Source organism: Microtus oregoni, unplaced genomic scaffold (genome assembly GCF_018167655.1).
Source record: "Microtus oregoni isolate MIOR12 unplaced genomic scaffold, Mior012 000011F_ref0000422, whole genome shotgun sequence".
Lineage (NCBI taxonomy): Eukaryota > Metazoa > Chordata > Mammalia > Rodentia > Cricetidae > Microtus > Microtus oregoni.
In genome coordinates this window covers 19,506,364-19,532,398 of record NW_024543070.1, presented here as the reverse complement: position 1 = coordinate 19,532,398, position 26,035 = coordinate 19,506,364, and the positions used below count along the sequence as shown (strand labels likewise).

General features: G+C 41.8%; 1 protein-coding gene across 3 annotated transcripts; it reads right to left on the bottom strand.

The window, feature by feature from the left end:
- Positions 1-3,051: 3,051 nt before the first annotated feature.
- Positions 3,052-25,907, bottom strand: LOC121453122 (bromodomain-containing protein 8). 3 transcript variants are annotated; one of them, XM_041659628.1, is made up of 22 exons: positions 25,813-25,907; positions 24,755-24,851; positions 19,281-19,350; positions 17,684-17,733; positions 17,367-17,489; positions 16,172-16,252; positions 16,000-16,064; positions 13,742-13,878; positions 13,041-13,259; positions 12,496-12,640; positions 10,990-11,199; positions 10,324-10,604; positions 9,558-10,010; positions 9,216-9,303; positions 8,977-9,023; positions 8,016-8,230; positions 7,562-7,654; positions 7,372-7,440; positions 6,704-6,881; positions 5,816-5,920; positions 5,371-5,415; positions 3,052-3,301 (listed from the first exon to the last, which is right to left on the bottom strand). In XM_041659628.1, the coding sequence occupies exons 1-22, from the start codon at positions 25,829-25,831 to the stop codon at positions 3,242-3,244; spliced, it is 2,850 nt and encodes a 949-aa protein (XP_041515562.1). In that variant the 5' UTR covers positions 25,832-25,907; the 3' UTR covers positions 3,052-3,241. The 3 variants fall into 3 exon arrangements, with proteins under 3 accessions (XP_041515562.1, XP_041515563.1, XP_041515564.1); XM_041659629.1 differs by lacking the exon at positions 5,371-5,415; XM_041659630.1 differs by lacking the exon at positions 13,041-13,259.
- Between the last annotated feature and the right edge of the window lie 128 nt (positions 25,908-26,035).

The following is a 26,035-nucleotide window of genomic DNA, read 5'->3' as shown; positions in this document are numbered from 1 at the left end:
TTAATCATTAGTCTCAAAACACTTGTGGTTACCTTTGGCATCCTTCTGGTCACATCTGACTGTCAGAATAAAAACAGAAGCACTTATTCATTCATTCATTTGGAAATTTTATTATTTTTACGTGGTGTGTGTGTAAATGCCGTGTGTGTAGGTGTCCATGGGCCAGTAGAGGGAAGGATTGGATCCCTTGGATTAGAAGTGGTGGCAAGCCACCTGATGTAGGTGCTCTGACTCGAACTCAGGTCCTCTGGAAGAGCAGCACTGTCTTTTGCAGTTTTTCTTTCTTCTAAAGCCAGGTTGGCACGTAGACTGGCTTCACACTCAGTAGGTAGCCGAGAAGGACCTGGTTTATGTGCTGGCAAAACGGAATCCAGGGTTTCAAGCATACTAGGAAAGCTAGCTACAGACCCAGCATCTAGCCATAGCTTTCAATAGATTCTTGAGTTCTTGGTCTTCTGCTTTGCCATTAAATTCAAGTTTCAACTTTTTTCTCTGTTCAAGTTGCTCCCTTGATTTTTACAAAGTATTTAAAATTACCACTTATGTATATATGCCAGTGTGAAGTACTTGCACCTTAGTTGCTGGAGTTAACAGTTGTGAGCTGCCTGATGTGCTAGGACCTAAACTCACTTTCTCTGCAAGAGCACCATCCCCTGCCTTTTGTGTCTTGCTATATATATCCTCAAACTCAAAATTCTACTTAAGTGTCCTGAGTGTTGGCTGGAATTACAAAGCTGCATCACCGTGCCTAATCCCTACCGCTGAGGCAGGAGTGCCTTTTGTCTCATCTGTACTTCACTCCTCAACAGCATGAGTCCTAACTATGCCTCCTTAGTTTTGCCCCCAATAGTTACTATCTTGGTAAACTCATGCATCAGCTTTTCTACCAAACGAAAATTATTTTTAGAATACTTTATTGACAAACTTTCCCTACTTAAAAACTTTAAAAATTTTTATTTATTGAGGCTGGGTCTCACCATGCAGCCCTGGCTGGCTTGGCACTCTCTGTAGACTAGGCTCGCTTGTGACTCAAGAGATCCACCTGCCTCTGCCTCTGGAGTGCTAAGATTAAAGACATGCACCACCATGCCCAGCAGTTTTCCAGCTTCTAGTGCCTTGGTGTTTGTAAGGCATGCCTGTCTGTGGACTGCTTTGAGACTCATTTCATATTCTAACTCCTGGACGGACTCAATTCTATTTCATCTCAAAGACTAACTTCTCCCTTAGCTTAGCAAACTTTACATTTCTGAACAGGGTCTTGTATATCACGGGTGACCTGAACTTTGCTATGTAGCCAATTATTAGTTTGAACTGATGCTCCTTTATCTACTTCTAGTGCCAGGAATAGGCTTGGGTCACAACGGTACATGAAGAACTAGGACTCAAAGTAAACTCTAAACTACATCCCAAACCCTCAAATTTACAAACAGTTCTATTTTAGGCAGTAATACTTGTGACTTCTAGGTACTTTTTTTTTTTTTAAATGACAGGGTCTCAACTAGGTAGCCCTGGCTAGCCTGGAACTCACTATGTAGACCAGGCTAGCCTTGAACTCACAAGAGATCCACCTGCCTCTGTGTCACAAATGCTGGGATTAAAGGCATGCACCACTACACCTAGCTTTAGGCATTTCCTTCTTAAACCTTTTTCCTCGAGGAAGAATAAAGAATTAAAGCATGACCTATTAGTAATTTTATTTTTAAAAAGGTTCATACTAGTTCATTTTACTGATGAATATTTTTATTTAGAAACAGAAGTTAGGATAGATAAAACTAAGGTCACAAGGTTTTTAATACATTTTTAAAAATTTTAATTACACTTGTGTGTGCACAGACACGTATACATATGAGAACGCACACTCCATTGTGTGGAGGTGACAGCACAACTTGTAGAAGTCAGGCCTTTCCTCCCACCATGTGGGTTGCAGGGATAGCAGATCCTGACCCACTGAGACACCATGCAGGCCCCACCAATGTAGTTCTGAGACAAGAGCTCCTTCTGCAGTTCAGTCTGGCCGCAAACTATCAGCTATCCTCCTGCCCCAGTTCCCAAGTGCTAGGGTTACAGGTATGAGCCATGCTGTTTTCAAGTGATTTCTTTCCCCCAGTACTGGAGATTGCCGAGAACTAGTCGAGCTGTACCACTATACTGCCAAAATACACACCTGGCCTCAACTTCCTCTCAGAAACTAACCTTTACATACATCAGTAAGTTTCTGTTGTTGTTGCTTGAGCAGTTCTAGCCCAGTGTGGTACACACACTTGTAATCCAAACTACTGGGGAAATTAAAATTGGAGGATTTTTTTAGCTCTAGGCTAGCCTTGTCAAAATACAGACTCCACCTCAAAAGACAGAAGAATATTGTGCATGAGTTCTACCTACAGAAATACCAATAGTGTGGATGGTGGTGGTGCACATCTTTAATCCAAGCACTCTGGAGACAGAGGCAGGCAGATCTCTGTGAGTTTAAGGCCAGCCTGGTCTAAAAGAGCTAGTTCCAGGACAGGCTCCCAAAAAAACTACAGAGAAACCCTGTCTCGAAAAACAAAAACAAAAGAAAGCAACAACAACAACAATAGCATGAGCAAAGAAAGTTCTGGCATGAAACATTCCTGCCCTATTCTGCTGCCTTTGTCCATGCTAAATCCCTAAGGAATTGTATGAACTAGATCCTGATAATCTTCACATTTTCCAAACATTCAAGAAAAGTCCAATAAAATAGCCGGTATTCTTTTAAAAACACTAATCGCGAGTTTAGTCTTGGCTACTCACCTCTTCTCAGTTGCCGCAAACAGCTTATAAACCCACTCCTCAGCTCTAACAATCCATCCCTCATGATTAGTTACCGTGGTGAAGAAAACACATTTTAAACACAAAGGACACACCAAAGGCCAGAGTTTTCCTTCTGTTTGTTATATACACACACTTCACAGGTTTATTCTTTAAAAAAGTCTGTACACTTCACAAGACAGTACAAATTAGCTACAACCTGCTAGCTACACAGTAGGGCATTAACACAGCCCATGATTTTTGCCCTAAAACAGGCAATTGTGCTACTCCAACTCTCTGAAAAGAGATTTTCTCAGCTCATGTCATTTGGCCCAGGCACCTTCTCTTCTGGACCCATAACTGCTTCTCAGCCTTTTGACTAAGATCAAATGTGGATCTGAGCCCACAAGCCCCAAGCTATGTCTTGTTTATTCCTAGTTCAGGTTCAGCTCAAAGAGGGAACTCTGAGGCTTCACTTCTTCATCTTCATGTCTGCTTCAATGGCACAGCGGCGTCCCCTGGTTCCCCCATCCTAGACAATATCAAAGAAAGGAAGGAAACATGAGTGAGATGATTACATGGTAAGAGACAACATACAACAGGAATGCTGGGAATTTGATTTCGTGGGGGAATGGATCTGCAGAGAGTACCAAAGGGATGAAGTGGAAGGGATTTTCTGTTCTCCAGAGCAGCTAAAAGAACACTGGTGTTCTGTGAGTGAACTGTAAGACTACCAGTTATCCCACCCAGGCCCACATTGTGTGTAAGAACAGGAAGAGAAAATGCAAAGTAGGAGAGGCAGAAAGGGCAGTGGAGAGTGAGGTTCTTGGCTAACATACCTGTCCAGTTGCTGGTCCCTATAAGAAAGGCCTTTCCTGCAGACTGACCCTGGCACTAGTTCCCTAGCACCTCCTGACCGTTGCTTTCCATGAGATCAGGACAATCAGGCTTCTTTCCATCTGCTGCTCTCTCCCTGCAGCCCAGCTCCTTCCTCTTGTGCAAAACTTTGCTGTCTTCAATAGATAAAAGATCCTATTAACTGGCCTTGCAATAGCCAGCCACTCGAATGAGAATCCAGAGTCACTGTTGCAGGCCAATAAGAAAGAATAGACATCACAGTGTTCTGTTTGTGGTACAGGTCTATAGGCAAGATGAACTAGTGAACACTTTGGCTGGGCTGGACCATTTCTGTATTTCTAATATGCAAGGATTAAAATTTTTTTAGAACATTAAGTTGTCAATAGCCAACAGTTAGAAATAACACCTTGCATTTGTGTAACACTTTATTTTTTTCCCCCAAGTTAGTTTCATAACTTATTTTATCCTCACAACATCCCTGTGAGGTAGGCTGGACAGGTTATCTCAATCTTATTCTTTCTTTCTTCTTCTTTTTTTAAAGCCTTATTTTCATTTAATGTGTATGAATGTTTTGCCTGCATGTGTATATGTGCACCACAAGCGTGCAGTGCCTGTGGAGGCCGGAAAAGGGCTTTGGGTTCCTTAAAACTGGAATTACAGGCAGTTGTGAGCACCATGTGGGTGCTGGAAAGCCAACCCAGATCCTCTCCAAGAGCAGCCAGTGTTCTTAACTTCTGAGCATCTCTCTAGTACTCCCTCTTGCTCTCTTTGGAGACAGGGTCTTACTCTATAGCCTAGGCATTCCTTGATCCTGTGGGCAATCCTCCTGGCCCTCAACTCATTATTACTTCCATTACACAGATGAGAAAAACAAGGCCCTCAAATATTATCCAATGATCTTAAGACTGTACAGTTTTTCATCATGGTCTTTCCCTTACTTCACTGCTCTACCATGAAGAGTCAGCCATTTAATTTATAGAGCAAAAGAATAAAAACCTTTAGGCTAGAACTAATATGTTTATCTATAATCTCATCAGCAATTATTACACCCAAGTGGTCACTGCTACTGAGATCTTTAAAAGAAGTTTTTTAAAGAACTGTCATCACTGTGTGTGATGTATGTGTAGGAGCACATACACCATGGTGTACATGTGGAGTTCAGAGACAATTCCATGGAGTTAGTACTTTCCTTCCACTTTCACTGGGGTCTGTGGATCAAATTCAGGTCACCAGACTCCCATGGCAAGTGCCTTTACCACTGAAATCTTTAGCTTAATTTTACTGAGGGTTTGTGTGTTAAGTCTCTCAGTTTAGGTAGGAGGAAATGGAAAGGTATGTGTTAAATATCTGCCAACACGTGGAAAATGCCAAAAACGCCAGGTAGCAGCTGCTGCTCTGAGCTCTCTTCCACTTGTAAGTAAAGAACTGGTAAAAGGTGGAAGCAAGAAATGAGGAGCAGGTGCATCCCAGGTCCTTTTCCCTAAGAACACTTCATACTTCAGTGCAGTGATCTTACAGTCAGTTCCTTCTCAGCCACCCAGCTCCCCAGCCCCCGCCTCCAACACACACACATACACACAACACATGCAAAGAATGCAGAAGAAGAGTTTCTTATTCAATGGATAAAAAGAATTTCAAGACATTGCCACAGTCTGCATGTTGGATTTCCCTCTGCCACCCAGGCCCAGCAGAAGCTGAGAATCTTTCTGGCAACATCACCCCTTGCAGCCATTCAATACTTACAAAGAGAGAGAGAAGGAAGGCAGGAGAGCCCATGGGGACACTGTCCTGTTAGAGGACAAACAAATACTGATCAGGTTCCACAGAAACTCTCAGCCACAAGCACCCCAAACCTCAGGACAGAGGCAAAAGCACCACACACACAGCACAAAGACAAAAATGTAAAACTCGAGAGCAGAGGAAAGAGATCCCACAGCCACAGGACCCCAGAACAGGAGCTAAGTCACCAACTGCTGTCAACTACTTCACCCCCACCCGACAGCACTCTCCTAGAGGATTAATAATCCACGCACTCAAATCAAACTGTCCCTCGTGTCACAGACAGAAGCAGGCCTCCACCACCCTCACATCCATCTGCACACCACTGGCTTGCATAATGTTAGCAACGTAAGAGTAAGGGTAACTTAAGGTTCTCTGGATGTTTTCGACTCCATTTCTGTCTCCATACCTTCTCCGAAGCATCTTGTTTTCGGGTAGAATCTCTCCCCCGAAGACTCTTAGCACTGATTCCAGATTCAGATGTTTGCATAATCAACTGTGTGGCCAAGAATTGCTGTAGAGAGAAGAAAAAACGTTTGACCACAAAGACCCAACCCAACAGGAAAGAACCAACATACTTCAGGTTTTGTGACTACACTTATACACTCTTCTTGGCTTACTAAAAGGCTTAATTCTAACTGTTCCTACAGAATTTAGAAGCCGAAAGTAGCTTTAAAATAAAATAAAATAAAGACTTTTTAGCAATTAAAGTCACTTGGCAGACTTAACAAAGACACAACAGTCCTCCAAGGTCAGCATCATGAAGGATGTGTGGTGAGACAATTGTTAAGACCGAAGTAGACTTCTTGTGATAAATAGGGATTATGCACTCTGTGCCAGAATATTTTATGTAACTAAAAACATCCTTAGCCTTACCTTAAAAACTGATTTGAAAACTTCAGAGGGGGCCAGGGAAATAGCTTAGATAGAGCAGTGCTTGTCTAGCACACATGAAGCCCTGCCTGGGCTTGACTCTTAATATGAATAAACTGGGTGTGGTGTGGACGTGATATAGCTCAGTGGTACAGCATTTGTGTAGGCCGTGTGAAGCACTAGTTTGAATCTCTAGCAACAAGAGCAAAATAGCAGCAGCAACAACAAAAACTGAATTCATTTGCCCAAGAAAGATAGAATTTCTATTATAATTCTTCCATCAAACCAATAAAACCTATACAACTCCAGTAAGAGAAAAATGACTGACTTACCTGTGCTCCTGATGCCTACTACAAGCAAAGTCACCATTATGATTCTTCCCTTCACTTCATCCCTACTCAAACAAAAATGAGCCTCAATGTACCTGGATCTGTTCCAGGACATCTCTCTGCATCTCTACTGCCATGTGATATACATCATGGTCTGAGCTATTATACATAACAGCATTCTGAAACATCAGCATGATGTCACGCTGAAACTCAGCTGTGCTGCGGATCAGTCCATTTTCAATGTTTTTCTTAATGGTTGACAAATCCATAGGTCTAAAAAAAATAAAATAAATAAATAAACAGAGCTAATTGGCTGTGGAGGGAGGATTTCACTTTGATTTCTGAATACAGTATCACTATGTAGTCCTGTTCACATAAACCTTCAGTTTCGGCTACCAAGATCTAAAAGCATGTAATCAATTCCCCCAAAAGCCCATCTATATACTAGGCATCAAGAAAAGTAATAAAAGATAATTAATTCTTTTAGACTATCGATGGTAATCAGCCACTGCCATGGTCAGTTCAACACTAATACTACTAGCCTTTACCAATCTCAGCACATGGGAGGCGGAGGCAGGAATTACTCACTTTCTGTGACTTTGAGGATAGCTTTGTCTATAGAGTCCCAGGCCAACCAAGGTGATATATATTAAGACCCCGTCTCAAAACAAAACACCCTTGCCTTAAATTTACTACCTAAAGCAAAATTCACTTACGTCTACACAAATTTTCAGTCAGGCATGTTAGCTGGACTATGGCTTACCTCTGCACAATGCTATGGTAGCCAGGTGCTATGTCATCTGTAACAGGTTGCAGGAACACATTGGCATACCTGTCCAAAAAGAATAGATTTATTACTGATTTATTCCCCAAAAGGAGAAACATCAGCAGTCTCATAGCTTACTGAAATAACTTCCTGAGCCAACAATGAGGAGCTGGTAATGCCTGCTCACCTATGATTTGCTGCAGCCCTCCACACAAGCATAATGGCTTTCTTCCATATTTTCTGAGCCTGAATTGCTTCTTGGTCTTCACTGCACACAGAGCTGAAATAGACAAGGGGTACTACTAAGCATAAGGAGAAAAACAATGCCCTATTTCTCTTCAACTATTTGTTTCAAGCCAAGAAAGGGAAAATAACAAGCAAAATTAAGGCTAAAGATATGGCTCTATGCTAGAATGCCTAGCATTCAAAAGTTCAATGTCCCCAAACACCACCCACCCCCACACACAGGGCAAGCATAGTTGCTCACACCTATAATCTGTCTGTAATTCCAGCATCTGGGAGACAGAAGCTAGAGGAGTAGGAGTTCTAGATCACCCTCAGCTATATAATAACAACTGCACACCAACCTAGGGTACAGGTGACCCCATCTAAAAATAAAAAAAGGAATCCCATATACTCACAACTGTGAAGAGGCAGGGCTACTTGGGATAGAGTCTGCCAGTGTGTGTGACTGCAGTGTAGCATTATGTATACTAAAGCCATCATCACTTTCGCTCACAGGAGGTTCATTATCCATCTCAGACAAATAGCCTTCTCCTTGATCCTCTTCCTTAGGCTCCTCTAGGCTAGCTACTTCACTGACTCCATCTTCTTCCTCCTCATCACCTGGAGCATCCTTAGATATAGTGTGCATTAGTCAACAAATGCAAGCAAAGCTACCTACCAAACCATTATTAAATGAGATCTGTTTTGGGGTTAGATCAGCTCTAGAAATGGCCTCACACTTTTTTTGGCTGAGCCCTTTATCACTTATACTACCCTCTACTTAACTGACTAAGTAAGGCAAAGTAATTTATAACCTGGACAAAGAATACAGCCCAGGACCTTTTTTAAAGGAAGAAAAAAAAAAAAAAAAAGCTACTTACTTAAGACTAAGCTAAGAGGCGTTCCTTCTTTCCCCTTGCTCTTGAGAGGAACTCTGACCCTGGGTACAAAGTTATCAAAAATCATTTTATAATCATTTTATTTCATGTCTTTGCTGACGGAGCAAGCTCACCTTACATTACTTTAAATTTGTTACCGCTACTTTAGTAATTCTAAGGTAAAACCAGGTAATTCTCTTTCAGTAGTCTAAATTGTAACCTGACTCCCCAAATGTTCCTCCTGGCACCTCTATTCACTCTGAGTCATTCTGGATGTAGCAAAACTTCTTTGTGCGCTATATACAGAGAAATTCTCACGGGAAGCACATGCTGCCATAGTACTCCCATTAGACCAGACTGTCTGCTACAGTTTCTCCTCATCCAACTCCCTACAGGTTTACCAGGAGATAAAAATAAGAATTTACTAAAATTCATTTAATAACACAGTGTGGGAAAATCTAATCATAAGGCAAGAATAATAAAGAAAAGTCTGAAATACCTTTATCTGGCTTCCAAAAATAGTCCCTGATTCTTCTTTCAATGAGTCTGCAGAGGAGAGAAAAACTACCTGAAGATTCTGTACCTTAGCCTTCCCCTTCCTGTGGACCACGATCCTTCCCTGCAGCTCTCCTTTCTTTCCATGCTGTCTTGTCTTCTCCTCTACCTGCCCACAACCCACAAACCCTGAGAAGCCAAAAGGAAGACATTTCAAGCTAGAAATAAAGTTTCTTTACTCACCTGATATTTCAAACTTGTGCGGATCCTCTAAAGGATCTTCAATTGGATTTGACCCATGTGATGGAGACAACAAGCTTTCAGGAGATGCCTGAAAAGCAAGAGATTAAGTATCTTAATTACTAATAAACTGTTAGAAGGCCCACAGTTCATTCTCTAATGACAAGGAGACCACAGGAAAAAATCCTCAGTCCTCCTTATCTTATATTTTGATGATCGCCTTGGTATGTACTACTTGCAGCCTATGGCTTTGGCTATGTGCAACATGCCAAGACTCAGGAATCCAAGAGCCCAAGTTGCCTAAATCACAACCCTCCTCTCTTCCCAGCCCATTCATATAAATACCTCTGTCTTCACAGTTGAAAGTGGTATCTCATCGTCTTTCCCACTGGAACCATCTGTTTCACCAATCTCTCCACCTGCAGAACTTCTAGGTTCTTCATCTAAGTCTTGACTCCTGAGTTCTGGTGGTGCCATACTTGAGACTGGACCAACTCCAGCTACTATCTCAGCCCCTGACATGCCTGGCTCTGGCTCTGCAGGTTCCATCTTAATCTCGACACCTGATTCCCTGATATCTACCAGTTCATGGATTCCTTTGTTTTCTGTTTCCTCAAAGTCTAGTCTCTCTTGTTTGACTGTCATTTCTGGTGCCGGAAGAGGTGCTGGCTTTTCCCGCTCCTGCTGGATAGGGTGTTCCCAAGGGCCAGGCAGGGACTGAGGATCATCATTTTCTTCACAGAATGATAGTGCTGCTTCTACAGCTGCCACATCCAGCACTTCAGGGTGATCATCGACCTGTCCCACAATATACAAACTGTTGAGAGCACAAAAAAGCCCAAGTCCCCCCAGTCTAACAGTATAGAATCAGATGCTTAATCTAAAGCTACTTTTTCTACTTTTACCATTTAGAGGAAGCAACCAGTGGACAGACACTTGTGCTGAGCAAACAAGTAAGCAGGACAGCAGGGAAGATAAGTAGTACATCAGATTATAAAGATGAAAATGGACAAAAGTACAATTAAATAATCCTTACTAAGAAAACCAAAGAAAGTCAGAGGTAGTCTATGGAGTACCCTGAAGACTTTTTAGGATTTTGTTAAATAGTTACCTTGTCTTCAATGATGGCAATAATGTCTCCAACTGTTTCAAAATCCAACTCTTCACCTGTGTAAGACACAGCAATATCCATCTTCTCAGCCAGATCTAAATCTTCCTTTCCATCTATGCTTGGAGCCTTTGATCCACCAGGAGCCTCTGCTACCCCTGATCGGAAACACTCTTCTTTGATAGAATTAATGATCATGGAGATTTCACTGCTATCCATGGAAACAGTCACAGTATGTGGATCCCCCACGGCATCACAGGGAACACAGGGGTCGGGCTGACTCACTGATTAACAGGAAGAAAACAGCAATTCAGAAGCTTATCCATTATTAAATGACCACCCGGAGATCACACCAGAGCTGTAGACACTAAAGGTCAGACACACTTAAGGTTAAAAACTCACTCCTGCCCATGTTTTCTTCGCCCTGATTTTATTTACAGAGTGAGGTGAGAATACATCCTCAAGCCTACTTATGTCTCCACACTTAACCCTCCCCACCCAACTCACTAAATACCCACCCACTTCTATCCTTGTTTTTCTAAGGATACAGATGATCCAAGTCTACGAGAACGGAAGAGAAGTATCTATATGGGAGATAATGCTCTTGGTCATCTTTCTCTAACTAAAGTTTGGTCCTGTGGCTGCTCAGGGCATGGGTCAGGGACGAACCTGGAGCTACACTTTCAGGAGTGGAGCCAGCCGGAGCAGAGGATGGTGTTGGCAGCGCAGGCATCATGACAATGGTAGCCTGGGACACAGACTCTACAGGGGGTGGCACAAGTTTAACTGGAGGCTCACTGGCAACAGTAGTGAAGGAAGGAAGAGGAGCGGTGAACTGTGTAGGACCAGCTTCTAAAAGCCGGGAAAGAGTGGGAGCACCTAACAGACAAAGAGGTAAACAAAATGAGGGAAGAAAGCACATGAACAAGAAGCAATAGCCACTCAAGGACTCAATCAATATTTTTTTACAGTTTCAAAGAATGAAAGTAACTCCTGTGTTGAATAAACTCATAACCACATCCTTCCTTTCTTTAACCTCACCTAGGATCTTCCTCCAAGTTAGCAATGAACCCAAGTGCCAGATTATACACTATCTATAGCAAAAACAAGTAGACATTTTCTCTAAGGAAAAAATACACACTAAATAAAATAAAATAAAATGACTGGTATGACAGGCAAGAGGCTGAGGAAGAAAGAGCTCTACGGCTACAAAACAAAATCCTGGACAGCCTGAACTCTATGGCAAGACCCCGTCTCAAAAACAAGACAAAAAAAGGAAGAAAAAGAAAAGCGAGGAAAAGCCCTGCAACTCCTGCTCAAGTTCAGCACACTGTACATCGCCCATGCTCCACTTTAATCAATACCAGTGTTTCGTTTTGCGGGAGTGGGGTTGGGGGGAGGGTGTTTTGAGACAGGGTTTCTATGTAGTCCTAGCTGTCCTGGAACTTACTCGGTAGACCAGGCTGGCCTCTGCCTCCCAAGTGCTGGGATTAAAGGAGTGCACCACTAGACCCTACCCAATCTCTAATGTAATGTTCATATGGTATTACTATTTTTGCTTCACATTCTCTCATTTAATCTTAACACATTCCTGTAAAAAAATATATGCCACCACTAAAATAGGAAACTAACTCTCCAGTAGTTAAGTTGCCTGTCAAATGTCACAAAACCAACAGTATGGTAGATCTGAGATTCAAACCAGGTCTCTAGTTCCAAATCCCTTTTCCCCTATTTTATAATCTCCAGGGTCTCTATCATCTTTCCACAGTTTTGCAAGAACTAATATATTGCCAACATTAATAAAATAGGGAACTAAGCCTCAATAGTTATCTATCCAAGGCCACAAAATCAATTGTACGAAAGACATGAGATTGAAGCCCAGATCTCTGGTTCTAAACCTCTTTCCCCTATTTTATAATTTCAAGATCTCAGGCATCTTTTCACATTTTACAAGGCACAAAGAAATAGCTTCACTATCAACTTTATTGGTCTTTTTTATCACCTATACTGTGGTAATTAAAGCTATTAATATTTCACATATGAAATGGGTCAATAATCTCAAGCACTATGTTAATAGAAAAGCTAGCTCCAAAGCAGTCTAAGAACTATAATTTGGCCTTAAATACATGACTATTTCCTTTATAATAAACATGAGAAGCATGAACAATAACTTACCTGAGGCAGCAGGGGAGGCTGCAACGGCACTGGTTGTTGGCTGTATCTCCCCACCATGTATCATGGGAAGAACCCCGCCTACCTCCAGGAGAACACCTGTGCTGTTCAGGTGGCCAGAAGCCACAGACATCTCACTCTCATTGACCTACCAGGGAAGAACAGAGGTGAAGGCTACACTCAAGTTCTTTCACTACCACTTCCCAAAACGCTCCAGTGCTCAAACAAACCTCTTGAAACTAAAACTTACTATCCACAAAAATACTTTAAGATAGAAGGGAAACTCTAAACTATATAATGTTTAGAACTTAAGTGACAAGAGTTCTCTGGGGGAAGAAAATCACAAATAATTATCATTCAGATACCTTAGGATCCAAGGACCAACTTAACGCACTTTTTTTTTTTTAAAAAAAAGTTAACCTTTAACTAGGACACTCCTGTTTTTTGTTTTGTTTTTGTTTCACCCCAGGTCATATTTAAGGGCCCAGGCATTCCCTTCCAAGTACTAAATCACCACAGCTCTCAAACACCCACAGAAGTCTCCATACCAGTCTGGGGCTAGTAGGCAGGAGGCTGCCCTTCTTCAAGAGCTCTGACAGCAGAGGGGAGGGGGGTGGAGTTGCTTTCTGTCCAAGCATCTTTTTCTGGGGTGAATCATCTGTTACTGGGGTCATGGGGGCTTCTAAGGGTGCAGAGCCTGGAGGAAGGGTGTCAGGAATCCCAGGAAACGAGGTGACTGGGGTACTCGGCAAAGTCCCAGGGGTTACCTAAGAGACAACAGAGAACCTTTATCTGACTTCTCAAACTATGGAAGGTTCCCTACTAATCTGGATGTGTTAGTGTGTCTATTATTTTATTAGTTCTGAATGGAAAAACCCAGAAACTATCTACACTTCTTTCCCATAGTATTTTCTCTTCCACTCACTCTAACCCACAACCCAATTATTACATCCAACCTGTTATTTTCAAATTCCTTAAAAAACTATTACTATTTTATTTGTAAAGAAACGATCTCTTTCTTCAACAGAAATTTTGTAAGACTAAATACATTTACCAATAATTCACATAGTCTTTTTACCTATCTACCAAAAAGTCAAAATCCTCAATGCTTTTAGGTCCATCCTTATAGTCTTTAACATTCAGACCAAGAAAAGTTGCTTTTAAGCAAAAAGTGGTTTCCCATTATTCAGCTCTCTGCTGGCTTAATTTCCCTCTGCAAAGCAATTTCAATAAATGTAAATATACTTACCCCAGAGGTAGCCTCTTCCATAGTGTTTGGAGTCAAGTCTCCAAGTGGATAATCACCTCCTGGGGAGGCAGAATCTATAGGTGAACGGACCATCACAGTTGGTAGCCTTCGAGGAGGTGTTTTTACTGCTTGCCGAGCTAGAACATAAATGAATAGAGACCAAATGTTCAGGGCTAAATAAGTGAAACCAGCCACTATTATACCCTAAAGAAGCATGGTAAGTCTAGATTAGAAGTTTAATTACTCTTTTAGCTTCATTTTTCAAACTAAGGGCAATTATCTCACTATACAATTTAACTACTTAACTACTTCAAGGATAGTAGTTTATATAAATGTTTTACATACTTCTCAATGTCTTCTCCTGTGAATTAAGAGTCTGCTTTTAACCAGGTGGGTGGTAATGGCGCACACCTTTAATCCCAGCACTTGGGAGGCAGAGGCAGGCGGATCTCTGAGTTCCAGGACAGGCTCCAAAGCTACAGAGAAACCCTGTTTTGAACACCCCCCCCCCAAAAGACCCAAAGATGCTGTTTTTTTTTTAAATATTTATTTATTATGTATACAATATTTTGTCTGTGTGTATGTCTGCAGGCCAGAAGAGGGCACCAGACCTCATTACAGATGGTTGTGAGCCACCATGTGGTTGCCGGGAATTGAACTCAAGACCTTTGGAAGAGCAGGCAATGCTCCCAACCACTGAGCCATCTCTCCAGCCCCCAAAGACGCTGCTTTTAAAAGGAGGAAAGGACCTCATTGGTTCACACCATGTACTCTGCCTTATAGTTGCAAACACTAAGTTTCTCTTCCCACCTCACCACCAAGGCTCACTGAGATGAATTTTTGATCCCACCTCCTTCCTGGATCCACATTCCAAATTCTGAAATTATAGGCATGCACCATTATACCTGGCTTTCCTTTTTTTTTCTTTTTCTTCTTTCCTTTTGTAGACAAGGTCTCACAATGTAGCACTAGCTGGCCTGGAACCCACTCTGTAAAGCAGACTGGCTCACAGAGATGTGCCTCCCCAGCCTCCCAAATGCTAGATTAAAGATGTACATCACCACATCCAGTTCCATATTTGGCTTTGGTTTTTTTTTTTTGTTTACTGGCCTTCGAGTTCTAAAACTTTAATTAAGGCTAGTGAGATGGTTCAGTGGGTAAACATTCAATCTCTGAGGCCCACCTGATGGGAGAAGAGACTGGATTTCCAAAACTTGTCCTCCGATTTACACATACACACTATGGCACTCACCTGCGTACCTCACCACCAAGACAATAAAAATAATTAAATAAAAAATTTAGCCGGGCGGTGGTGGCACACGCCTTTAATCCCAGCACTCGGGAGGCAGAGGCAGGCGGATCTCTGGGAGTTTGAGGCCAGCCTGGTCTACAAGAGCTAGTTCCGGGACGGGCACCAAAGCTACAGAGAAACCCTGTCTCAAAAAAAATTAAATAAATAAAATTAAAAAGATAAAACCTTAAATTTTATTCAGTATATCATTACTAAGCTTGTGAGTCCTACAAGTAAACTAGAGAACCTGAGAATATAAAGAGACCTCATTTTCTAATGTCTTCTTGGACATTAATGGATGACTTACTCTGGTAGAAAAAAGATAACAAGAATCTCTGTTCTTTTTAGTTGTTTGTTGGTGCTAAAGACTACGCCTCACCCATGCAAGGCTACTGGGCTACATTCTTTACCCACATGCCTTATTTGATGAGGGTTCTTTGCGTGTGCAAACAATAAATTTGTATATTTCTCCTGTTTACTGCCAGTTTGTTCCAGAGATTCAAAAATACTAAAACTTTTAGAGAAAGGAGAGAAAGTTTTAACTGCCCTACAATTCTGACAGATCATTCAGGAGCCTAAAATATTTTGCTTGATCCCGAGTCTACAACTGGGAACTCATGGGACAAGACAAAAACTAGTTATGGTAAACACAAAGGTGTAGATTTCTGATCATTTTGAATTACAGTAGAATTTTTTGATAAAAGTCTATTTATTTAATGCCACCAGGAAGTCTAACTTTATGGGGCATGTATAAGGCCCTCAGTTCAATCCCTACCTAGCAGGGGGAAAAAAGGGGAAAGGGGAGAGACATGATAAATTTTCAAGTAAATTTAAACTAGTAGACTTTATGTTATCAACAGCTAAGTTTCCATGGTGCAGTGGTCACCACACTAACGGAACAGTCAACTGTCATTAGCATGCAGTATTTTATGATCAAGGACTAGCAAAGGCACTAGACTCAGCTTACCCTGGTATGCAGCATCTGTAGCCTTCCTTTTTACTTCAGCCTCTTCTTCCTCCAATTTCTTCTTCCTGAAGAAAGAACTGAATGTTAGCCAACTCCAATTCTTCCCCATAGTTCACACTGCCCTCATAAAAAAGGTTTCTGCCAACGGGCACAGAGCACAGATGGAACCTACATTGCAATGTCATTGCAAAGCTCATCCAGTCTGCTGTCCATGTGTCCAGCTTGAATTAGTTCAGCATCTCTTTTTAGTCGCCTATAAAAACAGAAAGAAACAGACTGTGGTTCTCTTTATGATTTTTTTTTAAATTTTGTAAGTTTCTTTCTTCTTTTTTTTTTTTGGACAGGGTCTCCTCCTGTAAACCAGGCTTGCCTCAAACTTAAAGAAATTTTCCTGTCTTGGTCTCCCAAGTAAGTGTTGGGATAACAAGCATAAGCTATCAATACTGCTTTTTAGAAATTGATTAGTGTGTGTGTGAGTGCACCCAAGTATAGCACACACTTTTATCTGCTGAGCAATCTCCATGACTCTTGTCTTGCTTTCTAAGCAAAGACCTTGTTATGTAGTCCAGGCTGGCCTGAATTTGTGGTCTCAAGTGACCTTTCTATTTCAACCTCTTGAGTTGAGTAGACATACACCAAACACCCAGACTCAATTAAGTATTTTTTTCAAGACATGGTTTCTCTGTGTAGCTCTGGCTGTCCTGAAACTCACTTTGTAAAAAAGGCTGGCCTCAAACTCAGAGATTTGTCTGCCTCTGCCTCCCAAGGTGTCCACCACCACTGCTCATCTTTAACTGAATTTCTCAATCTGCTATTTTAAAAACTTTTATGGGGGCTGGAGAGGTAGCTTAGCAGTTAAGAGCACTAGCTGCTCTTCCAAAGGGCCTGGGTCCAATTCCCAGCAGACACATGACAGTTCACAACTGTCTGTAATCCAATTCAAGAAAATCTAGTGTCCTCACACAGACATACATGCAGGCAAAACCCCAATATACATTTAAAAAAAAAATCTTAAAAAAGAAAAATCAAAAAACTCTACATGGCTGGTTCTGTGCACACCTTTAATCCAAGTTCATGGGAATCAGAGCCTGGTCTGCATAGTGAGTTCCAGGCTTGCCAGTACTACACAGTCAAAAACAAACAAACAAACAAAAAACAACTATTCTTTATACTTGCTTTTCCAAACAGGGTTTCTTTGTGAAAAGCTCTGGCTGTCCTGGACTCACTTTGTAGAGGAGGCTGGTCTCAACGTCATAGAGATCCACCTGCCTCTGCCTCTGGAATGCTGGAATGCAATGTATGCGCCACCAGACCAAACATCAGTTCTTAATTTCTTTCCAAGCCAGCCCAAGTCATCTGATAACTACCTGTATCTCTCCTGTGTTTCCTTGATCACCTTCTTCAGTTCCTCAACTCTCTCAGCAGTCAGTTTCCGAACAATAACATCTTCAACAGTTTCTACCACTTCTCCTTTCTCACCACGTTTCCGTCTGTGGAAAATCAAACAATAATAAATCCAAATTGAAGTTAAGAGGCCAAGTGTTTCTTTCTACTTGTAGTTTTTCAGCCTTTTCCACCGTTTAATCCTAAGTAACACCCGGTATACCTTTCTCACCCAATTAAGACCGATATCCATGGTGAACACTTCCCAACTAAACAGATGTGTACCTGGGTCTATACTCACTTTGGAGTCTCAGTAGTCTCTAAGAGCTCTGAGTACTGAGAAGCACAATGCTATGGAAAAAAATAAAAATGTGATAAGCAAGCTTGGAAAGAAACAAGATTTGCAAGTTTCAACAATTAGAATAAGACTAAGTGAATACACCTTTTCAAGACTGTGTCGTTTAGCTGGTCACAGTAGGAGGCAGAGGCAGGGGACCCGAGTTCAAGGTTAGCCTGGTCTACACAGTGAGTTCTAGGACGACTGCCAAGGATACATAGTAAGACACACAGCACTACTATTATTACTAAATAAAAATTAGAAAAAAGTTTGCAATACTTTTTTGCATACATATATAACCAGATTAGCAAATAGTGGGGGGAAAGGAAAATGGTATTTTCTTTTGTTTTTAATTTTTAAATATTTTAAAATATTTTAAATGTGTTTTGTTTTTTGAGACAAGGTTTCTTTGTGTATCCTTGTCTGTTCTGGAAATCACTCTGTAGACCAGGCTGGCCTCAGACTCACAGAGATCCTCCCCACCTATCAAGTGCTGGGGTTAAAGGTATGTGCCACCAAGACCCAGCTAAGTTATTTATTTTTATTAAATTTAAAATATCTCATTTTAAAAATAGTTTTACTTAAAATTTATTTCGTTTTTGTATCTCTGTATGTATGTTCATATGAGCCCTCAGAGGCCAAAGAAGGTACTGGAAGCCCAGAGCCAGGAGTTACAGGTATTGACAAGCCACCAGATGCTTGTGAACCAAACCCAAGTCCTCTACAACGTTAGGTGCTCTGAACCACTGAACCTTCTTTCTAAACCCTTTTACTTTTTTTTTTAAATGTGTAGAATGTCTGTGTTCACCAAGCTCACATGTATGTGTGGGCGCAGGTACATTCATGTGGATACTCAAGATTAACTCTGGAGGTCTCCCTCAACCAGTCTTTACCTCATTCTTTTTTTTTTGGTTTTTTCGAGACAGGGTTTCTCTGTGGTTTTGGAGCCTGTCCTGGAACTAGCTCTTGTAGACCAGGCTGGTCTCGAACTCACAGGGATCCGCCTGCCTCTGCCTCCCAAGTGCTGGGATTAAAGGCGTGCGCCACCACCGCCTGGCCTTTACCTCATTCTTTGAAGCAGGGACCAACTACACCTTGTTTCAACTAGTCTAGAGAGCCAGCTTGCACCAAGGATTACTTACTGCCTTTCCATTCCAAACACTGTAGTAACTGGTGGGCTGCCACACCTTCTTGGCATGCTTGGCATGTAAGCGGGTTTAAGGATCCCAACTTTGGGCTTATACAGCCAATACTTTAACCACTGAGCCACCTCCCCAGTCATAATTTCTTTCGGTTTTCTTGAGGCAGGGCTTTGCTACGCAGCCCTGGCTGACTTGAAATTTACCATGTAAACCAGGCTAGTCTCACACATGTTGATATCCTCCTGCCTATCTCCTAATCGCTAGAATTGCAGGTATGTACCACTACACTCAGCCTCTAGCACTGTAAGTTATTCCCTACTTCATGATACAGAAAACCTTGTAAACAACAAGGCAAAGCCTGGTAAAGAACCAATTTCATATTCCAATGAGTGTAGAAGAGCATCTGATTGGGAACTTACTTTTTGAGAAAACCAGTCTGGAGGCCGGCCAGGTTCTGCAAAAGGCTTGATTGCTCTGCTAACTGATACCCTAGCAAATGAGAAAAGCCTTATTATACATCAAACAGGAAAAATACGAGTGGCAGAGACGGGCTGAGTTCAAAGCTTAGAGTTCATCATTATTCTATCTATTTACTTGTCAGTGCTGAGAATAAAAACAGAGGTTCACTCATGCACATTAGGTGAGTGCTCCACCTGTTAGAGCTCTAGTTCTGGAATACCTGACAACAGAAAATGACACAACTATATAAAAAGCAATTCAAGGCCTGGTGAAACAGCCCAGTGGGTAAAGGCACTTTCTGCCGAGCCTGATGATATGAACTCAATCACCAAAATCTATGGGGTTTAGGAAGAAATATCAACGTCTAAAATTTGTTCTCTGACCTCCCCATCACACACAGTGGTATTCACACACCTATATACACATACATGCACAATGAATTAAAACGCAATAAACCAAGTCTTTACATGCTAGAAAAAAATTCTTCAAATGTATCCAGAGTCTCACATATGTAGACAAATACCAAAACTATATCCCCAGCCTGGATTAATTCTTTTTTTTTTTTTTTTAAGATTTATTTGATGTATGAGTGCTCTATCAACTTTAGGCCAGAAGAGGGCATCAAATCCCACTCTAGATGGTTGTGAGCCAGCATGTGGGTGCTGAGAATTGAACTCAGGACCTCTGGAAGAGCAGCCGGTGCTTTTAACTTCTGAGCCAACTAATTCTCCAGCCCAACTAGATTCTTAAAATTATTTTTTTGGCCATTCTCCCTTGAGAAACCAGTACCCATGTTTGGCATGTCTTACTTTATGACTCCTGAGAAGCCTACACCCCTGCTCTCACCTTCCTTTCCTTCTGAGGCACTCTCTCTCTCTTAACCCTTTATTATGAAACTGTATTTAAAACCTTTATTAACATTTAACTGTTTCTAAGAAACCGCTCTTAAAAGTTGTTTTTTTTTTTTTTTTTGGTTTTTTGAGACAGGGTTTTTCTGTTTTTGTTTTTTTGGAGATAGAGTTTCTTAGTGAAACAGCCCCTGCTGTCCTGGACTCATTTTATAGACCAGACTGGCCTTGAACTCAAGAGACCCACTTGCCTCAGAATTCTGACTGCTGGAACTAAAAGTATGCACCAGTCGTTTAAATTTTATGAAGTATTTTTCACTGTGTACAATATATACTTATAACTCTAACAAAAAGGAGGGCTATCATAAGTTTGAGGCTGGCCTGAGCCACATAGTGAGTATCAGACCAGCCAGAACTAAATAACAAGACCCTTCGTTGCCCCACCCCACCCTTCTCCCCAAAGCAGCTGGGTATTGGTCTACATGGCTGACCAGGCAACCAGGGCTACAAAGTGAAACCCCATGCCAATATAAACCAATCCAAACAAATCCCCAAAGAGCATTTTCTGTCAATTAGACCCTGTAAATACGTTAAACCTATCTTCCTGACTAAGGAAAAACTAAACACTAATAATAATATCACGAACAAAGGCAAGATCATTGCCACTGAATTAAAGGACAGGGGCCAATCTATGTATGTACAACTTTATGTAATTAAAACATTATCTAGCTGAGCCAGGAGGTGGTGGTGAACACCTTTAATCCCAGCATTCGGAAAGCAGAGGCAGGCAGTTGGATCTCTGTGAATATGAGCCAACCTGGTTTAAACTTCCACGACAGTCAGGGCTATTATGCAGAAAAATTTGCCTCAAAAAACAAAAACAAAAATACCCCAAATATTATTTGAGTGTGTTAGTGTATACTTATAACCCCAACAATCAGCAAAGAGAAAAATCTTGAGGACAAGATCAGACAATGTGGGGTTACACAGAGATTTGGAGGCTACTAACAAAAAACAAACCTTTAAAATCAACTAAAGACATTCCAGTAAGATGCTCTTCCAAAAGCATCAGGAAAGCACACGGTATACATGCATATATGCAGGCAAAACACTGAAATACACAAAATAATGGTAATAAAAAGGTTTAATAGTAAAATCCAACAAACAAAAAAGCAAAATAAGTATTTTCCTAGCCAATTCTCAAACAAAGCAACAGAAGAAACTAAACTGGTATCATTAGAATTAAAAACTTTTGGCTGGGCCAGGTGGTGCACACCTTTAATCCCATCACTAGGGTGGCAGAGGCAAGCAGATTTCTGTGAGTTCAAGGCCAGCATGGTCAATAGAGTGAGTTCCCGACAATCAGGCTTATATAAAGTGGCCCTACCCTGCAAATATTCTTAAAAAATTTTTGTGTTGTAAACAATAACAATCAAAGACAGGTGAAGAGATGGCCCAGCAGTTAGATCATTGGCTGCTCCTCCAGAGCACCTTAGTTCAACTCCTATCACCTATGTGGTGGGTTCAAAACCATTTGTTACTCCAGTTCTGGGAATTTCACAACCTCTTCCAGCATACATCCTACAAGCAGGCAAAACTCATACACCTGAAAAATAAATGATTAAAAATTGCTTCTTGGGGCTGAAGAGATGGCTCAGTGGTTAAGAGCATTCATTGCCTGCTCTTCCAAAGATCCTGAGTTCAATACCCGACAACCACATGGCGGCTCATAACCATCTGTAATGAGGTCTGGTGCCCTCTTCTGGCCTGCAGACATACACACAGACAGAATATTGTATAAATAAATAATAAAAAAATGTTTCTTAAAAAAACAGTGCAGCTGGGTGAAAAAAAAAGTATAGCCAGGTGGTGATGGTGGTCCATGCCTTTGATCCCAGCACTCAGAAGGCAGAGGCAGGCCTGGTCTACAGAACCAATTCCTCCTGGAATTGGTTAGGATTGTTACACAGAGAAACCCTGTCTCAAAAAACCAAAAGTGCTATGAGCTGGCTCAGCTAATAGACACGGATCACCAAACCTGATGATTTTAGTTTGATCCCCAGAACCCATAAGGTGGAAAGAGAAACAAGTCCACAAATTCTGCAAGCTGTCTTCTGACCTCCACTAGTATGCACACTCACACATGTAAACACACAAATAAATATTAAAAAAATCTGTAATGAGATATGACTTTATACTTACTAGTATGGCTATAAAAAATGACAGGAAATATTGTGAAGCAGACAAAAAAACTGAAGGTGATGGGGATAAGTTCAGTTGGTAGAGTGCTGGCCTAGCCTGCATGAAATCTTGGTTTGATCTGTACTTCAAAAACTGGGCCTCGGGGGCTGGAGAGATGGCTCAGTGGTAAAGAGAACTGACTGCTGTTCCAGAAGACCCTGGTTCAATTCCCAGCACCCACATGACAGTTCACAACTGTCTGTAGCTCCAGTTCCAAGGGACCCAACACTGACGACAAAACACCAATGAACATAAAATAAAAATAAATCAATTTAAAAAAACTGGGCCTCACAGTACATGCCTGTAATCATAATATTCAGGGGGGCTGAGGCAGGATCAGGAGTTCAAAGTCATCCCAGGCTACATAGGGAGGAGTTTGAAGCTAGTGTAGCTTAAAAAATAAAATAATATTAAGCCAGTAGAATATGCTGGAGAAGCAGCAGACAGCCTGGGCCATACTTTTTTCTGGACATGGCAGCACAAACCTTTAATCCTAGCACTCAGAAGATAGAGACAGGAGAATCTCTGAGTTTGAGGCCAGCTGATCTACAGATCAGAGTGGGCCTCTGTCTTTAAAAATCAAAATCAGGCTAGGTGGTGGCGGTGCACGCCTTTAATCCCAGCACTCAGAAGGCAGAAGCAGGTGGATCTCTGTGGAGTTTGAGGCCAGCCTGGTTTACAAAGTGAGTTCCAGGACAGGCTCCAAAACGTCACAGAGAAATACTGTCTTGAAAAACCAAAAACCAAACCAAATGAAACTAAGTTTGATGACTGAAGGTATAGTAAGATGGCAGAATCTTTACCTAGCATGCACAAAAATCCCGTGTCCCATTCCCAGTACCTCTACTCTCCAAAATTTGGGATGAAGAGATGGTTCAGAAAACACATACTGCTCTTACATAGAGCCAACATTCTGTTCTAGGAACCCATGTCTCACAACTGTCTGGAACTCCAGGGACTCTAGGGTCCTCATTTGGCTCCCAGGGGATCCTGCACTCATGTGCCCATATTTTGGCAGTTCCTCATAAACTGTTAGACCTGGAGTTACCAGGTGGCCCAGAGACTCTTTCGCCTGGGTGATCTTAGGAGAACTGAAGACACTGTCCACAAAGACTTATTCACACTTGCCCCAAGGTGAAAGCCCGAACGAACATGCAGTTGACACGAACATGCAGTCAGGTAATGAACACAGGCAGGGGATGTGCATTTTTGGATTTACTCAACCTAGGTTAGACACTATAGTCACTTCTAAAAACAAACAAACAAGCTGGACAGTGGTGGTACATGCCTTTAATCCCAGAACTTGGGAGGCAAGGAAGGTGGATCTCTGTGAATTCAAGGCCAACCTGGTTCACAAAGTGAGTTCCAGAGCAGCCAGGAATAGAGAAGCCCTGTCAAGCATGTATTGAACATGTACAGACTTTATTCCCATAACCAGTCGCTCTCAACCTTCCTAATGCTGTGACCCTTTAATACAGTTCCTCAGGTTGTGGTGACTCCCCAACCCTAAGATTATTTTCATTGCTACTTCATAAATGTAATTTTGCTACTGTTATGAATCATAATGTAAATATTCTTGGAAATAGGTGTGCCAAGGGGTCATGACCCCAAGGTTAAGAAACTGCCCTAAACCATTAGCATGCAATGTCACTGTATTAGAGATAACATGGAGTATTTAAGAGGGTATGTGTTGGCGACATGCAAATACAAGGCATCTTATGTAAAAGAATTGAGTCACCATCATTTTTATAACTTCAAGGGTCCTGGAACCAATTCTGCACAGATACGGAAGGGATGAGTCATACTATCCTATGACCAATACTAGAAGTATTAACGTATGTTACATGTGCATAAACCTTGAAAGTGCTATGTTAACTGACAAAAAAGCTAATCCCAGAAGACTACATAGTATATGCACAGGAAATGTTCAGAATAGGCAAATCTATAGGGAAAGAAAGCAGACTGCTCTGGAAAGGGGAGCAGAGGGAAATGTAAAGAGATTTACAGGGATGGCTGCACAGCTTTGTGAAAACAGGAAAAACCAAAAAAGTTTTCACTTTCAGTGGGTTTATTTAATGTGTATATGATCTGTAGTTTGCTGAAGCTGACTACTACATAGAGCTTTAAAGTGACTAACTTAAAGAAATAAATACCCCGAGGTGAAAAATACTTATTCCTGGTTAATTTCATGACACATGGCAAATTCCTGCACCGGGGAGGCAGGGGCAGGCCAGCCTGGTCTACAGCGTGAGCTCTGAGATAGCGAGGGATACACAGAAAACAAAACACGAAAGAAAAACACTCAGTCGTACAGCCCAATAAATCAGGTATCTTAGATTCCTTACCAGTTCTGATCTCCACTCCTCATAACAGAAGATGCTAAACACAACTTCTCTCGGATGGACCATGGCTCTGTCGGGCCAGTACTCAGCAGCTTGTGCTCTGGGAATAAAGGAGGCTTAGAAACCATCACCCATCACTGCGCTAGTTCTAAGTCCCAGAACAGTTAAAAGCCGATATAAAATAATACCCCGGATGAGTGTGGAGTATTAATCCTGGTTCTCAGGAAGCAGAAGCAAGCAGAACTCTGTGAGTAGGGCTTGCCTGGCCTGCATAGTGAGTTTCAAGCCAGCCAGGGTCAGTCTCAAAACAAATTAAATCTCAATCTTGTCCGAAAAAAAATGTGAAATACTACCATCAACCATTTATTATCACCAAATTTTGATTTTCACCATCCAATGAAATATCATCACTACTAGCCAGGATACCTGTACAATGAATACGCATTAAGTTGTTCAAATGCCATTTGTTCAAAACACTGTATGTGTTCAAATGCCATGGCTTTAAGGTCTGCTCTCAAAAAAAAAAAAAAAGGCAATATTACGTTAAAAAAAAAAAAGTTCCCCAGTTTGAAATCAACCTTATTTCCCAAGATTCCTAGCGGCCACCGGCTCCTTCTGCCCACCTCCTACTTTGCATAAAGTTGTTTACATCTCAGCCCCTCCCCCCCCAACTGCCAGTGAAACCCCCAAAAAAAAAAAATGGCTGAAAAACACGAAAAGCATTTTCCCCACAGCAGAACACGCCCACAGTTAACAGATTTCACCGCGACAGCTTCCCGCACCTGACTAGAGAAACAACTGAGCCGCAGGGCACTGGGCCCTGCCTTTATGTTTACCCTCGAGCGCGCCAAGCACACAAAGGCTTCGCGGCTGCTTCTCTGCAGCCTCGGGTTCATCCCTCCGCCAGGCGGCGGCCATAAGCGCGCCACGGAAGGCAAATCTCTGAAGACCTTGCGCTCTCGACAACCCACTACTCCCACTCCCTTCGTGCACGACGAAAATAGGCTGCCTAGCCTCGACTCCACAAAGGCCTTGAACGCAAAAGCCGCTCCGATACTCACTGCCTGTTCCGGTCGCCATTTTGGCTTCGACGTCTTCAACGCTTGCGAAAGATGCAGGGAACTCTGGGAAATACGGTACCAGCGTGTTCGCGGTGCCTCCTGGGTAATGTGGGTGGGTCAGTTTCCCTAATAAAATCAGCCTAGGAAATTAATATTATTATTATTATTATTTTTAACGAACAAAGGAAAAGGTATATCAGCTGAAACCTCAAGAAAGAAACGT